The sequence below is a fragment of the Cyanistes caeruleus genome, chromosome 12, assembly GCF_971803275.1.
Source record: "Cyanistes caeruleus chromosome 12, bCyaCae1.hap1.1, whole genome shotgun sequence".
In the NCBI taxonomy this organism is placed as follows: Eukaryota; Metazoa; Chordata; class Aves; order Passeriformes; family Paridae; genus Cyanistes; species Cyanistes caeruleus.
The window spans coordinates 6,870,201-6,888,837 of NC_141712.1; the positions used below are offsets into that span (position 1 = coordinate 6,870,201).

An 18,637-nucleotide genomic window follows, 5' to 3' on the forward strand; every position below is an offset into this window, starting at 1 on the left:
TTTGGAAGGGCAGCACAGGAGCCTGGCTGCTGCCCTGCCAGCGCAGGTGTGTGCATGTGAGTGTGCCTGGCACACCTGGCACACTGAACTAGCCTCACACATGGGCTGCCTTACTACAGAACCCTTGGCCTTGACTGCAGAGGTGACAAGAGTGACAAGTGGTGCCCCTTTCCTGCACGGTCTGAATCAGGACAGAAGCTGACCCAGACCCCGAGCTTTCTGGCAGCTTAGCTTTACTCTGTGGTGTTTTTGTCTGAAAACCTGTGGTGCTTCAGAAGTGCTGGGAGGATCAGAACTCTGCTCCCCTTTTTACAAACTGAATTTAGGTAAGCTGTGTGCAACAAAAGTGGTGGAAAGACCATAAATTGATCCTGCAAGTTATGATCGGAGCTTATTTGCCTTCTTTTCTGTCTAAGCCCAGATGAATTCCCCCTGAAAGGCAGCTCACGATTCCACTCTGTCCATTTTTATGCATGCTTACTGTTTTACACATCAAACAGGGTTATGTGTGCTTTTTTTGTAACGCCTGCTGAAGCATGGAAAGGATCAACATTTCATTTTCATTACATTTCATTTATTTCTCTATTTTGGAGGAAGGGTTCCATGAAGTATTAGACAGACATAACTAAAATAAGTCTCTCCAGCAGGTGAAAGGCATTGGTAGCTAATGTATCTCCTCTTAAAGCAGCTGAATTGCAAGTCACAATCAGAGATTTAGAAAAAAATGTCTGCTTGATAATGTCCTTTGCCATGACAAAGTACAGTCACAGGAGTAGTAAAAGGCTAAAAGAATGGCCAGACAAAGACAGATCATCAGTTTGCCTTTAGTTTGAGACTCCTGCAGAGCTGTTACTTGAAAATACCTACACTGAATAGAGGAACAGGGAGATTGCCATCTTACATGTATATTCAGTCTTTGGTTATATTATTTCAAATGTTATGTAGCTATAATAGCATGAAGTAGAAACCCCTACCTGATACAGAGAGAGATATTACATCACTGCTGTTACAATGCTCTGCTGCAAAAGGACTTTTAAAGGATTTCTAATGATAATGAAAATATTCTGATACAGCATTAAGGATTTCACTACTGAAATGTGTTTAATGTAAATATGCTGTCAGATACCCTTCAAGTAATTGACAAGAGCAGATGATTAGCAGTGTTCTCAATAGTGTTTTTGCATAATCTTACATTTTGACAGAACTCTTCAGCTGCTTTTTATTGTCAGTGCTCTGCAATCAGTAATACTTTTTCCTTGACATTTACTTTGTCATTATAAATCTTGTAAGTGGTCATTTAACTTGTTCAGTATGCATGTAAGAATATCATTACTAACACGTTTGAAAAACGTCTTCCTGTTGAGGAACTACTGTGAAAGTAAACTTAAAAAACCCTAAATGAAGTAGGTTGATGAGTGAAATAAATACCTGTCTGTGAGCATTTTCATGCACATTTCAAGGATGATTTTAAAATCTCTCTCTTATTGAGCATTCACTCTTAAGTCATCAAATTCAACATGCTTGTTGTATTTTTTTATCTGTTACTTTTTATTTTAATACTATTGTTCAGTTGTGTCCATTTACATCTGACTGACCAAAATTAAACTCTTATGATCCATAAGCATTCATAATTACATACTGCATGTAACATTAATAGTCAATATAATAAACCTTCATCTTTATTGAAGCATCTCTTGTTTCTACAGCAGTTCTTTAATCTATCTCAATAGATTTCTAGTGTACAGCTCATATAGATTTGGTCAGTGACAAGGGTTAGAGTAGTCTTGTAGAACATTTACTTGTAGCTGTGAAAAGCCCACATTCATCAGAGGATTAGGTCGATCAGATTGTACCAGGATCAATGGAAGGACTGTGTGATCCCTCTTAGGCTGTAATGTGTTCACCTTCTTTGGAGAGAATTCACATACACACACATTTCTCTGTCTTAAAGCCATTTATCTCAGAATGTCAAATTGCAATAATTAACCATTATTGATCTTAAATTCAATTAACTTCATTAACACAGGTCATGATGAGGGTGCTGGTAAGGGAAAGGCTCTTGACAAGTGTCTTTTCTTATATGACATTGAATGTTCACAATCATGGCTATAAACTATTCATACTGTGCCCCAGGAACATCTTTTAAAAATGACAGGAGTTTGGTTGGTGGCTCTGAAGCGACATTTTAATCCCCTCCCCCTCATCTCCTAGTTCTCAGGGTTTTCCAGCAAATTTTCTATTCAGGAATCAGTGAACCATTTGTTTCTAGCACATTATCTTAGTGTGGCATTATAGCAAACCCCACCTATTCAAATACCCTTCTGTTCAATCAGCACTGGTAGATAGAGACTCATTTACCACAGTGTATATTAGTATAGTTAGCAAATGAGTGAAATGAATATTCAATGCTTCTTTTTGCTCCACATACAAAACAAGCTGGGGCCATCTTGTAGAGGTAATCCTGAGAATCTCTGCTTGTTTCAAGTCCTAAGATTCATATTGCAGTCAATAGTTGTTTTTCTTAAATGGGGGCTGAATAGCAACTGTGAAAGGACACAAAGCTTTGTTGGCCCACACTGAGCTCCTTTCTTAATAGAGGAACTTCATTATAAGCACAAGTTCACAATAGCTGAAATTGTGATTGAAATCATTTGGATTTCTACTATACCATTCATACAGATGTATAGAGTTTATTGTAAGGAGGCAGTGCAGCCAAAATAGCTATTGAAACCTCTGTAGAAAGGGCTTCAATGGCAGATGCAAGTTTGCAACAAAATGAAGGATCATTTTGGCTGAAGGTCTTTTGGTACATTTTGAACGTCTTAAGTAGTCATGATTATTTACAAATAAATCACCAAGGAGAATGACTCGCTGTAATGTACTGAAGCATTTTAGGTGAAGCTTCATTTTTAAAAATTCTGCAGTGTAGTTGGCAGCTCCAGAGATGTGTATTAATATTAGTACAGCTAAACACAAAACAGAACCAAATTCTAGTTACTGTAAAACTTGTAAGATGTGGACAAATTAGGAGCAACCAAATATGTGGGAAGATTACAGAAAGTAAGGTGCAAGATTTTTTCTTGGTGTAAAAAAAAAAAAGGCTAAACCGTAATCAGAAGACTGAGAAATGTGCATATAGAGAAATGACAACATCGGTTTTGTTCAGAAACAGATTTCTGTGACAATTAAATGGTCATTTTGTCACTACATTTGCTATTTCCACTCCACTATACAAAGCATTTACTGAGCAGAGGCAGGGCAGAAACAGAATGGTTTGATTACTGCATTTGAAGAAACTGAAGTTCCCTTACAACATCTGTTTGCTCAGTGAAGGATTATAATAATTACGAGCTATTAGAGCCATATTGAGAACTTCTATGCTCATGGCTGCTTATCCCAGAGTTGGCTGTGAATCTTGTATTAGTTTGTGGAATGCCCTGTGTGCTTTTCAGTGATTAAAAGATGCCACCCAAATGTCTGGTATCAAGCAGAGATTGTGTCACTCTGTATTTTGATACCAATTCATACAGAGAATTTGGCTTAGTCTTGCCAGGATGTGGATAGTGACTTTTAACTAAAAAAGAAAACAACCCCCAAAACAAACATTTTTTTTTTTTTTTTTTCCTTTGAGTGTTCTGGTAAATATTTTTGTCCATTTGAGGAAATAGTAATTCTGTGCTTAGAAAAATTCTGCAGAGTCCAAAGAACAGTTAGGGTCAAGTATAACATGAAGCTTTTTTCTCTGCTGCTGAAATCCTATTTCACTGACTCCCACTGTCACGTGTGCTTGTATGGAGTGGGACTCCAGCAAGTCTGTAGTACTTCACACCAAGCAACTGCCTTGGAAACCAAGGAAAATCCACTTTTGCCTAACTTCAGAGTGGATCACATTTATTCATGCTGAATAATTTATACAGCAAATATAGGCAGAGGTTTTTCCTGTTAGTAATGCGCTTGGTCATTGAATTTGTGAAGTTTATGTGAAATTTTTGAAACTCTGGGGCTGCTTGTGAGCTGATACTGCACCAGTCTGTGCCTGGTCCCCCAATCCCTGGTGGTGTTTCCCTTTAGTGGCTGGGTAGCTGACCCTCAACTACCCCATGGGCCATGAGGAACTTCGTGCTCCTTGGAATGGTGGTCACTTGTAACTTTGGTGCACTTGGAGGAAGAGCAGCCATTCCTGGGGAAGGTGGAGGGGTGGGGAGGGGAGGAAGAGGAGGGTACTACAGGAATGTTGATGAAATGGGATCACTGAATCAAACTGAGGAGCAGGTGAAAATTCCCACTGGGTGCTCCCAGTCTCTGTTGCTCATTTGCCTACTTGGTCTGGTCCAAGTGGTTCTTGTAAAGGCTGGTTATATGGTGGCAGGGAGGCCAAGGAGGTTTTTTCCTCCTTTTTCAGAAGGATCAACCAGAAATTCCAGGCATATGCTCACAGGAGCTGTTCAAATCTCTACTCTCCCAGAGTGCAAAAGGGAAAGGGGATGGATTCCAAAAAATACCATGGTAAGGAAGGTCCTTCTGTCTCTGTGACAGCCAATAACCTTTCTCAGTCTTTCCACTGGATTACTGTCAGCCTTGCCTTGCTTCTGGTAACCAGCTATGGGCACACACATTGGAACATGAGCTGTGGTGCTTTAGGCAGTCAGTTGTACTCTGTGTCTGTGACCAAGCCCTTAAAAGTCTGCACTTGCTGGCCAGAAAGGCTCTGAGCTCTTGTTCTAGTGAAGTTTCTCCTAAGCATGTCATTCACTCCTGACTGTACGAGAATGATACCTGAAGAAAGTCTCTAGAAATCAATATGATTTTGATCATTATATGTTTGAGTAACTTGGACCTTGGGTCTTAACCAAGGCTTTTTAATGTTTGGATCCCTTCTTGTCAAAAAGCTCTTGTGGAGGGTGGCAGGTGAACTCTTCAAGTGAGACAGAATTCAGACTAATCCCTGTGCAACGCTCCCCATAGAAGAGCACACTGCAGTGTGATGGGATCAGGTGCTCCTCTCCACATCAGAAAACAGTGCTGCTGTGTTTCAAGGGTGGGTAATTTGAGCAGGTTTTAGAAAAGCCCTGCTCAGCACATTGAATTGAGGGAGTTTAGGCCCCAGGGAGAAGTCAAGGCAGGGTGCAGTTCTGGGGGAGGGAGGCACGATCCATCACGTTCCATCTCCAGTGCAGGTCTGGCAGAGTGGGTGTCACGGTGTGCCTGAGCCCTGCTGTGTGCTGGGAGCACAGAGCTCCTCAGAGGACAGTTGTGACAATACTTCAGAAACCTTCCCTATTTCCCCCACTGTGAAAAGAAGTGTGCTGGCAGTCTGCAGGTTCAGCATTCACTGGACCCCAGCAGCTTGGCTCAGAGGAGATCTGTAACCACAGCTCTGGGTTGTGCTGAGTATGTGCACCTGTGGGTATTTCACTGGGTGAAATAATTGTTTCAGCTGAAAACTGGCAATTATTTTCAATTATACACATATATTGTATTCACATAAACACACTGTGAGGAAACACAGGAGCAGAACAAACTTAAGTCATCTTCCCATGTTTAGTGTAAATAGCTGAATTATATATATTAACCTACAGGAGTAACAGGCTCCTTCACTTGTCTTCTTGTCTAGCACCAGACAATTAACTTTTAACTTCTTTCCAGGTTTCCAGCTGTAAACTGTGGATAAGAATGTTTCTTCCACAGGGCTGATGTGAAAAATAAAGCACTCATTGAAGCTCTTGAACACCTCAGTTAAATGATGCTGTCCAGTAGTGCCAAGTTGTTCCTAAGCCATCATTTCTTATTAGGGTATGCTGCTTTTTCAGGTGTATATTTAGTGAAGGAGATAATACCTAAATGTGAGGTTTTCACTTGGTCATTTAAAAACATCTAAATAGTGTTTGGTTTCAGAAAAATGAATGCCTCCCTTATCAGAATTGGTAGCAGTTTTGGAATGTTTTCTCTCTGCATTTGTGAGTGGCCTGTATGACACATTTCTTGTGGCACCGTAAAGTCAAATGTGAACTGGACACCTGAGTCCTGCACCTTCCTTTAAACTACCAAAAACTTCCTTTAAACTATAAAACCCAGGGGAGTTTGGAATACAGTGCCATGAGGAAAAGGTGCCTGATGTAAAATTGCTCTGTTCTGTGCTTAGGTGGCCCACACTGTAATGACATATAAACTGATTCCTTGTTATCATCTCTTCACTGTGTGTCCTTGTCCATGTAATTCTCATCTCTTAACACTTACAGTTGCTTTGGCCTCTCTGAAGTCTCTCCAAATGTAATACCAGTCCAGGATGCTGAATCAGAGCAGCTGGCTAGCTTTCTCTGGCCTATTTCTGAGCTCTCTGTGGCAGGCAGCTGCAGTATTTTCACGAAGGAACAAACAAAGTACACTTCAAAGTTTTTAGTGCCTAATGATAGCCACCCATTGGATTGGCATCCCATGTCACATCCATCCACACCACTTCCCAGTGACCTAATCCTACACTCTCAACGGCATGAAAAGGCTGCAGATTTATCAACATACAAAAAATCCAGCTAAACAAGCATTAATCATGCACATCACATCAAATTAACATGTTCAAAATTAATATTCTTGACCTTGCCAGTGGGCAGAATAATCCGTCTTGCAGTAGGCTCGCGCTCCGGTGCGAGGTACCAGGGACTTGAGCCGACGTGCGAGAGAAGTGCTGACCTCTTCACTTGGAAATAACATTTCTCTCCCATAATAGACAGTCTTGTCTCTCTGAAACAGAACCTTTGACCTTTCTAACAGGAATAATGTCCCTGTCAAGGTGCTGGGTAATCAGTATTGCCATGCCCGTTTAGAGACTGTTGTCATTTGCCACTCTTGTAAACAGGGCAGTCACTCCTGCCTCCCATCCTGACTGCCTAATGAGGAATGTGCCAGCATCTCTGCCAAGGAGTGAAGTCTCAAATACAATTTCAGTTACATGGGAATTATCAGTTAGTCTCAGTATAGAAATAGCTCATGTTGTGGGTGAAATGTTTGCCTTTCTTGCTGTGAGTGGAAGGCCTGTGGAGTGGGAGTTTTCTAACAGACTAATATAACTCTTTTATATGCCTTCATTTGCTTTAGATCTTTGATTGACTCCATGCACCGAGCTGGTTTTCTCTTGCCTCTGCTCATTAATTTTGTGAATAAGGTTCACTGGCACAGTCAGATTGTCTCCATGCTGCTGTTCCTCTCTTGGCTTTCTCTGCACTGGTGTTGGGACTGAGCCGCCTCTTGACTCCAAATGGTCCCACCAAAACCAGGGACCCTGAGGTTTTTTTTCAAAGATTTCTTAAATATTGAAAAAATATTTTGTTAATTTCTCAGGTGGCTGGTGTCTGATTTAAAACAGAAGGGAACAAGTATTTAGGAAAAAGCTGTGCACTGCCAGCAGCAGGGGCAGTGACAGGAGCCAGCTCTTGTGCAGTGCCATGGGATGGGGAGTGAGGGTCAGGGTGCAGAGAGACTTTCTCTGGCAGAGTCCTACTCTGCTCCACTTTATGACCTAATATGATTCTTTCCCCCTGTTTCTTTTTTTACTGGGAATATAATATTGATCCTTTAAGCATCAGGAGCATTTCTGCTCCTGGTCCCATTCTGCTATTTTTTTTTTTTTCAGGTGTGAAATGTAGATGGGCTCATGTTCTTTAAGGATTGAGAAGTTTCTTTTCTCAATGAACGCAAAATTAAATGGTTTGGAAGAAGACCCTTAGTATTCCCTGATGATTTTGAATGATGCATGACAAAGATGACTTTTTTTTCTTTTTTTCTTTTTTTTTAATAAAAAGCCATTTGGTTAAAGCAAAAATATTTCCAAGGAACTGAGTGGTTTTGATAAAATTTTGTAGCTGAGCATTTTTCATATGAGAAGAATACTGGAATATTTTGTTCCTTCTCAAACAAAAAGCATATATACTAGTTTAAATATACCCCCAGTGAACTAATTAAAACAAAAGAAAAATTTTTGGCAAGAAAAAACATAATTAAACCAAGAAATTTCAAAAGTAATGCAATGAAATATTTGGATACATCCAAGCCAAAATATATGGTCCCAGCTACATTTTTCAGGAAATGAGGGGAAAATTGTGTATATAATAGGGTTTTAGAGAACAGTAAAATATAAAAAATCTTGTGTTTCCAAACAATCTCAAGGAGGTGTGTGTCCAGCCATTCCCTGGGGGATGTTGCCATGGAGGGGATGACAGCCATGCAGTGCTGATGGTGTTTCTGCTGAGGAGGAGCTCTGGCAGCTGTGCTGCTGCTGAGCCCAGGCCATGGGCAGGCACAGCTGCTGGGGCTCCCCCTGCTCTGGAGACACCGTGGGCTGCTGATGCTCTCTGCTCTCCTGCACTGGATCCCTGGTGTCTGTGCAGAGCCAGGTACATGAGTTTATTACTGTCTATGCAATATGTAGATCATTTTGGACAGTGATGGATCACAATTTATTTCCACTGGCAAAGAAATGATCCATATCTCAGTTATGAAGGTAATTCCCTCTTGTGTGGAAATGAATTGCATTATACCACAGCTTACTGTTATATATTGGTATCAAATGTGTTAATTTCATTGTTACCTAGCACTTTAGTTAATAATTATAACAAATATTAATGAGGGAACTGTCTCTTCTCAACTTCTCTGAGAAGAGACAGACCTGCAAGATGTTTCTGAACCCCTTTGATATCCTCTTTTCTAGAAACTTGAGGGCCACGTCAGGCAACAGCTTTCCACTTTTTGTCAAATACTGTGTCACAGTGACACCACTGCTCAATTTGCAGGCAATTTCCAGTGGGTTATGGTGCCCTGTGAGATGTAAACTAAACACTTTTTTGAGAGCTATGATTTTTTTTTCCCTTTTTCTCCAGAAAAACAAAACCCAGAACTGCCTAATTTCTTTCATCTCCACTCTTATTAACTTCTGCCACTAGAATTGCCTTTAAAGTTGTTTTCCCCTCAGACTTTGCTGTTGAGGCACTGAAGAACAGTTCTACAGATGCTCTGCTGTTCAAACATTTATTCTACACTTGAAAAATATAAAACTATGAGCTTTTTTGCCTTTTTTTTTTTTTTTTTTTTTTTTTTTTTACTTAATAGGGCAATGACTAAGTAAGGATGAGCTGGTGACAGTCCTTCTTGTAAACAGCCTGTCCACCAGGCAGTGAATCACAGTGGAAAACCTTTTTGCCATCTCCTCCTGATTTTATTCTCTCCTTTCACAGTCTCTTTGCTTTTCCTGTAGGTACTTCACTAAATGAGAAACTTCTTTGCTCTGGGCCTCCTTATCCTTATTTCAGTGCAGTGAGGCTGTTAGGTTCCTCTGTGCTCATACAGACCATTTGTTGCCCCTGAGCAAGGTGTGGTGAGGCAGGGACACCTTTCACTAGGCCAGGTTTCATCCCTTCTCTCCTCCATGCAGGGGAAGGAGCAGAAGGAGCCCTTGGAACTGTCATTTTTCCGAAGTTGCAGATTGCTGGGTTAAATTCCACACTGTCGTTTGTGCCTCATTTCCTGCATTTCTGGATCAAAGACTGATGTCACAAGTTGGCTTCACAACTTGAGCTTAGGAAGGGGAACAGCTATAGAGGAGGCAGCTCCTGGTTAACACGCAAATATGCTTGATAGTTGGTGAAAAGGGCAAAGAAAGCATGAAAGGTAAATAGATTTACATTTAAATGAGCCTCATGCTGGAGGTTTTCCCTAATGTAAAAGTCACTCTCTAAAAAAGCTGTGAATGTGACAAGTCTTTCAGTTCAAACAAAATTCATAAGACCTCAGCAGTAAGAGAAATAAAAATGTAAAGAATAACACACTAATTAAGGAGTTGGTTCTGTGCCCTCTGTTTGTGTTGGTGAGCAGTGGGTCCGAGGAGGGCTTTCCACGGTGTGCAGGGATGGAGCCCTTGGATTTGGAATGTGATGTGGTGTGGGAATGGGTGGCACACACTCAGACTGGTGCTCAGCAGCCAGAAAAAGCTGAGCACAGGTACACTCAGAGTGCCTTGCTGTGTCACCCCAGCCTGCAGGTGACAATGGGGTCTCCTCAAGGCAGGTAGTGTGGCGATAACCTTGGGTGTTCTTTACTTTGTGAAAAGGAAATTATTCTGCAGATTCAAAACAGAGGCAAAGAAACAGGAGTTGTAAAAGAAAATATGTTTCCACAAGGTGGAATAGGAAAAGGGTGTATTTGCTTCCAAATCACAGGTTTCATGCCATGATTTCTTCCTGCCATCATTCCTTATTCAGTAGGATTTGGTGTGGTTGAGAGAGAAGCAGTCAAGAGTCAGTTGTCTGCACAGTATCAGTAGTTATCCAAAATTTGTCAGCTTTAGAGAGTAATTTGAACTGCATTGGTCTCCTTTGCTAAAGTCCTGAAAAATACACCTTTTTTTATTCTACATATTGATTTTGTTGCAAGTATTTGCAAGGACAGATGCTGAACCTTATTCAAGTTGCTGCTGTGTCTTTGATATAGATAAAAAGATAATACTTTTTTTCAAAATATTTTGAAAGACCCTAAAATAGAGCAAAACAGCACAGCTCTATTTCGTTAGAGTGGTATACTTGTTTCCAAAGTCTGATCTTTGTACCAGCATCTTCGAAGCATATTATGATAATTTTTTTTAACATAATTCTTCAAACTCTGTGCTCCCAAATTTTAAAACAGAACCCTCTCTGCTTGAATTTCTGCATTAAAATTATCTGAACTGAAATATTTAATCATTATTATGTGTTGCTCTTGTGTGATATATTTGTTCTTCAGAAGGTTTAACTTGTGTTCTGAGGATCAGATTATAACTTTACATGCTTGGAGTAAGATTTGCTACCATTCATCCATGTGAAAGAACAGTAGTGAATATTTTGTATTACCTAACTGAACGAAGAAATACTCCATGTGAAACTAAAAGCCTGATTTCATTGTCACTTTAACAGTTGTTTTGTCTCTTGTGGTTTTCTGATAACATTTAAACATATTTTCCCTGAAAGAAGTTTGCAAGGTTTAATACTGTGTGTGTGATACCTCCTGTAATGTTCTACATTTTTTCAGTCTGTTGGTTAAAGTAGGGCTTTTTGGGGTGTGAACTGCTATCTACTCTGCACTATTGCCTGAAGAAACAAGCTATAGGTTGTTCAAGATACAAAAACCCTGCTTTTTCCAGATGTGTTGCAGAGAAGGTCAAATGTCAGGTGTCTTTAACCACAGAGTGTACTGAAAATGTAACTTTTTTCAGTTTATAATTATCTTTGTGAGAGATTTTAAATTCTACTGAAGAGAGTCATATTCTATTTTTGGTTTCCTGCAAATTAATGCATTATATAGAAATAGATAATTCTGATTACTTAATGATTACTTTTTTTAATGTATCCATAATTTTCTTGCCTAAAGGAAAAAACTTAGGTAGACTTAGTATATGTAAAACAAGCACAGAAGCACCTTGGGAAAAAAAAATAAATAAATGTTTACTGTCAGTTTCCAACTGTCCTATTCAAGAAGAGTATCTTAGATTTACATCACCAGTTGCATTACTTGAGGGGAAAAAAAAGACAGAATCCCTGTTGGGTGTCCGTGTAGCTTATGCTGAGTAAATATTGACAAAGTAGTCTAAAGAGCAAACACTTTGACATTTGTAAGGTCCACTGGAAGGTCTTGTATATATTTATACAGCAAGAATGAGTGCAGCATACCAATTTCATTGAACTAGCTCCTGACATAATTCTGCATGGGCTTTCTTGTTGAGGAGGTTGTGTTTAAATGGGAATGGGACATTTGTTACACCCATAAAGAATATCCTCAAATTGCTTTGAGTGAGTTGTTTCCAAAGGTTACATCACTTGAATTTAACCATCTCTTCTAAAATGTGACACGACTAATAATGATAACTTTAAAAAATCTAATTTTTAAAATTTATTTTGACTGGTGATTTTTTTTACTTTGTAGAAATTCTTGGTGTTTGTTATGCTCTATATTTATTAAAGATTGAGTTTCAAAACTGTAATGAGCAAAAAAATGCTTGCTTAATTTAAATTGTGAATCTGTCTGTTAAGAAATGCATTAGGGGTAGGAGAAGCATAAGACATATTAATTGACAGACAGGAACTGCTGTCTCTGAGGTTGATACAAGTAATTTATTACTTTAGAAATGAATGCCACCTCCAGAATGTGCTTCATTAATTTCAAATTTAGTTTTAATTTCAAGCTGTTGCCCCTTGAGAAGAATAAGGTGGCAAATTATGTTTGAAGAGCAGATTTTTTTTCTTGCTCTGAAGAAACACTAAATTTTAACTGTTTAATTTTTACAAATAAGTACACTTCTTTGGCTAAAGCAAAAGTATGATGAGCAGAAACTAACTTGTATTTTCTTCTCTTCATAATAGCCTATGTTTCAGACGAACTAAAAGCAGCAGCGCTGGTGGAAGAAGATGTGGAACCTGATGAAAATGCAGTTGATGGGGAGCCTTCAGCAAAATATGCATGTCCAGAGAAAGACTTCAGTAAGAACTGCCAAAGCTACCAAAATTCTCCAGCAGCTGAGTTCTCTAGCCAGGAAATGGACAGCGAGTCTCACATCAGTGAGACGAGTGACCGCATGGCAGATTTTGAGAGCAGCTCCATCAAAAATGAGGAAGAGAGCAAGGAGGTTTCCATACCGCTGGAAGACTCTACGGTGTCTGACAGCTTAGAACAAATGAAGGCCGTGTATAATAACTTCCTTTCCAATTCCTACTGGTCCAATCTCAATTTGAACCTTCACCAGCCAATTTCAGAAAAAAACAACGGTAGCAGCAGCAGTAGCAGCAGCAGCAGCAGCAGTTGTGGAAGCGGCAGCTTTGACTGGCACCAGACTGCCATGGCCAAAACACTGCAGCAAGTTTCTCAGAGCAGAATTCTGCCTGAACCCAGCCTTTTTAGCACAGTCCAGCTGTACAGACAGAGCAGTAAGCTCTATGGCTCTATATTCACGGGAGCCAGTAAATTCCGCTGTAAAGACTGCAGTGCTGCCTACGATACTTTAGTAGAATTAACAGTGCACATGAATGAAACGGGACATTATCGAGATGACAACCATGAAACAGATAACAATAACCCCAAAAGATGGTCCAAACCTCGCAAACGTTCTTTGCTTGAAATGGAAGGGAAAGAAGATGCCCAGAAAGTGCTAAAGTGTATGTACTGTGGTCATTCATTTGAATCTCTTCAGGATTTGAGTGTTCATATGATCAAAACAAAACACTACCAAAAAGTGCCTCTGAAGGAACCTGTTACACCTGTAGCAGCAAAAATTATCCCAGCTACTAGAAAGAAAGCATCACTGGAGCTTGAACTTCCGAGTTCTCCAGACTCCACGGGTGGGACACCAAAAGCCACGATCTCAGACAGTAACGATGCACTTCAAAAGAATTCCAATCCCTACATCACGCCAAATAACCGCTACGGTCACCAGAACGGTGCCAGCTACGCCTGGCACTTTGAGGCGAGGAAATCTCAGATTCTGAAGTGCATGGAGTGTGGAAGTTCACATGACACACTGCAGGAGCTCACTGCTCACATGATGGTGACGGGACATTTTATTAAAGTCACTAACTCGGCCATGAAAAAAGGGAAACCAATCATAGAAGCCCCAGCCACACCGACAATAACGTCCTTAGTAGATGAGAAGGTCCAGTCTGTGCCACTAGCTGCCACCACCTTTACGTCTCCTTCCAACACACCTTCCAGTGTTTCCCCTAAATTAAATGTTGAGATTAAAAAAGAAGTAGATAAGGAAAGAGTCATTGCTGATGACAAAATGAAGGACAAAGAGAAGTCAAGTGAAGATGAGGAGAAGTATGATATCTCCTCAAAATACCATTACTTGACTGAAAATGACCTAGAAGAAAGCCCTAAGGGGGGATTAGATATATTGAAGTCTTTAGAAAACACGGTCACATCAGCTATAAACAAAGCCCAGAATGGCACACCGAGCTGGGGTGGCTACCCCAGCATTCATGCTGCCTACCAGCTGCCTAATATGATGAAGCTGTCATTGGGCTCATCTGGGAAGAGTACACCCTTAAAACCTATGTTTGCAAACAATGAACTAGTATCACCAACCAAAAACCAGCCCTTAGTATCTCCACCCAGCAGTCAGACCTCACCTGTGCCAAAAACAAACTTTCACGCCATGGAAGAATTGGTAAAGAAGGTCACTGAGAAGGTGGCTAAAGTGGAGGAGAAGATGAAAGAGCCCGAAGGAAAGCTGTCTCCACTGAAGCGTGCGACGCCTTCGCCGTGCAGCAGTGAAGTCAGTGAACCCCTTAAGATGGAGCCCCCCAATGATGGTGGCTTTAAAAGCCAGCAGAACAGCCCAGTTCCTCAGAGAGATGGTTGCAAAGATAGCCCAACTGTAGAACCTGTGGAAAATGGGAAAGAGCCTGTGAAATCCATTGTAGGTTCTTTAAGTAGCAGCACAGCCATCATCACTGACCACCCTCCCGAACAGCCATTTGTAAATCCATTAAGTGCACTGCAATCCGTCATGAATATTCACCTTGGCAAGGCAGCGAAGCCATCTTTGCCTGCTCTGGATCCAATGAGCATGCTTTTTAAAATGAGCAACAGTTTGGCAGAAAAGGCTGCAGTGGCCACCCCACCTCTACAGTCCAAAAAATCAGACCACTTAGACCGTTATTTTTATCATGTCAACAATGACCAACCCATAGATTTGACGAAAGGCAAGAGTGACAAAAGCTGCTCTTTGGGTTCAGCGCTTTTGTCATCCACATCGACATCTTCTGCATCTTCTTCATCTACAGTGACAACAGCAAAGACATCTGCAGTCGTGTCATTCATGTCAAACTCGCCGCTACGCGAGAATGCCTTGTCAGATATATCTGATATGCTGAAGAACCTGACAGAAAGTCACACATCAAAATCTTCCACACCTTCCAGCATATCTGAGAAATCTGACATTGATGGTACCACAATAGAGGAACCAGAAGAGAGTACACCAGCTCAGAAAAGGAAGGGACGTCAGTCTAACTGGAACCCTCAGCACTTGCTCATATTGCAGGCCCAGTTTGCAGCCAGCTTACGGCAGACTTCAGAGGGGAAATACATCATGTCAGACTTGAGCCCTCAAGAAAGAATGCACATTTCCAGGTTTACGGGACTCTCAATGACCACAATTAGCCACTGGCTGGCCAATGTGAAATACCAGCTCCGAAGGACGGGGGGAACTAAGTTCCTTAAAAATTTGGACACTGGGCACCCAGTGTTCTTTTGTAATGACTGTGCTTCACAGATCAGAACTCCTTCAACTTACATCAGTCATCTTGAATCGCATCTGGGTTTCAGGTTAAGAGACTTGTCCAAACTGTCCAGTGAACAGATTAACAATCAGATAGCACAAGCAAAGTCACCGTCTGAAAAGCTGGTGACGTCCTCTCCAGAGGAAGATATCGGAACTTCTTATCAGTGCAAACTTTGTAACAGGACTTTTGCAAGCAAGCATGCTGTTAAACTTCATCTTAGTAAAACACATGGGAAGTCACCAGAGGATCATCTTCTGTATGTTTCGGAGTTAGAGAAGCAGTAGCATTTGCTTTTGATTAAAATAACTGTAATTTGCTTTGAGGAAAACTGTCAAAGACGCCTTAAAGCTACTGTTTAGTTCTTGGCACATGTTCTTATTTTAACTCCAGAGTCGCTCTGGGCTGAACTGTTTTGTATAACTGTACAGTGTTTAAATAGAGGTGCATAATCAGCTGTTGTTACTGGTAAAATATGAAGGTTAAAATGCAGTGGTAAGTGTTTGGAACTTTGTGTAAATTGGATTTAGTTGCTGTGCATCCCTCTGATGCATCAAGCTGCATGCATTAACAGACAGTTTAATTAAGCATTTATAACTAATTCTGGTGCACTTTTTCATGTGACCTAAGTGTGCTGGTATTTCTCACCCTATAATCTTTAGCCCTCTGAGTACTTTGAAGCACTTTTGCATTAATTTGGTAAAAATGTAAGGATATGCTTTTTTTTTAGACCCTTACTAGCTTAGTTCTGATTGCTAATATGAACCTCCATTTATGCAGAGGTGTCTCACACCTTGAAATTTAAAAATATAATTTTCACATTGAAACATAGATGTATATATTGTATAGATTTCAAAATCTCTTATGGAAAATGTGATTGTGGTTAATGCCATTTTCTTTTTTGTCAGCATTTTTAGCAGCAGCGGCGTTTGTACCTGATAAGTCCCAGGTATAAACTGTACCTATATATAGTGTATATTTCATTTTTTTTTAGATCTAATGGTTTTTCCTTTAACAATCAAACATTGTAAATTATGTGATAAAAGATACCACAGATAGCATTTATAAAGTATTCAGAAACATTATTCTTAAAGCAAAGTATGTTTTGCTTTGTTTTGCTATACAGTACATCTATATTAAGAGAGGTTCATGTTTAAATTATACATATTTATTAGTGTTGCTATCATTTGTTTGGTTTTATTGTTTTTGTTTTTTTTTTGTTTTTGTTTTTTGGGGGTTTTTTTATTGTCTGAAGAAACAGAAGCCACGGACTGCATTCCTGGCATGCATTCTAACGGTTTTGCACAACATGAATTTTAAAGGTATTTATTAGTAAAAAAAAATAAAAATAAAATAAAAAGAGAAAATTCAAAATAAACTCAGTGCTCAAAGGGTTAAATCTATTTGAAAAACTTGTACTGTATTTCCTAAACATTGATAAAGCCTTTAAAATGTTTGTACTGTAATACTTTGCTTAAAAAGTTATGAGGCATTCTGTGATATAACCTCTTTTACTTATTTATAAGCGCTCTTGGTTGTTATTTCCTATTGTAGAATGCCTTTTTATTTCAATTGGTAACTTTCTGTTTTGTTCTGCCTAATTATTCTCCCAAGATTCCATACTGCAGCTTTATCTTTAGGCATATGAAAGGTAACCCGTGGTTACCAGCACACTAAGTGATTCTGTTCGTCTCCATTTTTGGCAGTTAATTTGCAGAAGTAACTGACAGCTGACACCATATGAGAATCTATGTATAAAATATTGGCATGTAAACAGCACAGACACTGTAATGCACTCTGTGCCCTGTTTTGTTGTTGACAATGAAGCACCATTATATGACTCTTCATATAACCTTTTTTTCTACAGCAGCATTAAAATTGTCTTTTTGCTATAATTTTGTGTTGCGTTCACAATTATGTCTGAAATGTGCTACGACTAACGAGCACATTAAAATTAAATTGTATGCTATCTGTTTATGACTGAAGCTTGAGTAGGTTTCTTCATCTGCCAGGTGCTGGCAGTCAAAAGCTGCACATAAATCACTGGAGTTTTAGTGAACTTTAGCATTTAAAGAGCAGCGTAGCACTTATTCAAAGGCTGCATTAACAGAGTTTTCTTCCCCCAGAAGAGATAAATGAGCGTTATAGCTCCCTTTTAAGCATCAGGTAAGGCTGGCTGTGGAGAGGGGGGTTACCAGCAGTGCATGGCAAAGCAAATAGGTGTTTTGCTGTGAGTTCAGACCCAGGCAGGCACCACTGCCTTCCTCCTGAGTGCATTGAGCAGAGTCTGCACCCGAGGGTGTTCCACAGCTCAGAGAATCCCCTTTCACCTACCCAGCATTTCCAAATGACAGGAGAAGGAACCTGAGACCAGTGACTTCAACTTTGTGGTTTTGAAGGGAGTCCTCTTATGGCCCTACCTGCTGCTGGACAGCATTCCCGGCAGGTGGAGAGGGGGAGAGGAGGTGAATAAACACATGCCAAAGAAAAACAAACAATCCAGAGCATTTATATGATAATGACAGACTTTTACTGGTGTTGACAGGTCATCCCATCAAAACCACTGGAAACAATTTGCATCTCCAAACACCTATATTACTGTGCATGTAAATAATGTCTTTTGCCAGTCAGGTGAATTCTGAGTCCAGAGATGGTCACATGGGAACCAAACCCACCATTACAGCACTTCAGCATCCTGAGTGAGAACTACCATCTGAATGTCAAATGTACAGATTCCTTTCTTTTTTTTAAAAAAAAATCCACTGTCTTCCAGTAAGCAAATAATTGCATATTTGGTCTCTTTGTCTTTCCCTCTTTCTTTCCATTTTTTCCATCTTTCTTTGTAATATTGAAGACCAGTACCGTGTCTTAAAAATATGTTGGAGTGTTCTGTTCATTCTACAGCAAATGCTGCTTAGTGGACCAAGGGAATGGGATCAGGGCTTTGGGTTTTTTCCTCCTCTTTTGGCTCACACTTGTGTCTGATTTTAAGGTCATTTGTGTGTCACTGTTTATGGCCTCAGCTCAAATTCCAGCAATAAAATCACAGCAGTTTTACTGGTTGACTCTACCATCCCAGGAGTCCCTCACTTAGCGAGGAAAGGGAACCTGGCTGGCTCAAGGCTTCCCCGGAGCCTCCCAGGTGCCTGTCCACATTTTTTTACAAATACATGATCTCAGTCTAAACCCAGCCAAACTTTTTACCTCCACAGCAGAGAATTCCTCTTTTGAAAATTATAACAGCTTAAATATAGTATTTGGTTGCAAACCAGAAATTCACACATAAGGAGACTGGCAGATTATTGCATATATTGTCAATCAATGTATTTTTAAGATGCACCATTGAC

The 18,637-nt window shown here is 40.1% G+C and overlaps 1 protein-coding gene across 6 annotated transcripts in view; it reads left to right on the forward strand.

Annotated features, from left to right (window-relative positions):
* The window catches only part of TSHZ3 (teashirt zinc finger homeobox 3), a 65,344-nt gene extending 48,159 nt beyond the window's left edge, over positions 1-17,185 (forward strand). For all 6 annotated transcript variants that reach the window (XM_086848182.1, XM_086848181.1, XM_086848184.1 and 3 more), the window contains exon 3: positions 12,378-17,185. In XM_086848182.1, coding sequence (XP_086704308.1) covers positions 12,378-15,577 — 3,200 coding nt within the window. In that variant the 3' untranslated portion in view covers positions 15,578-17,185. The remainder of the gene's footprint in view (positions 1-12,377) is intronic.
* Positions 17,186-18,637: the final 1,452 nt, after the last annotated feature.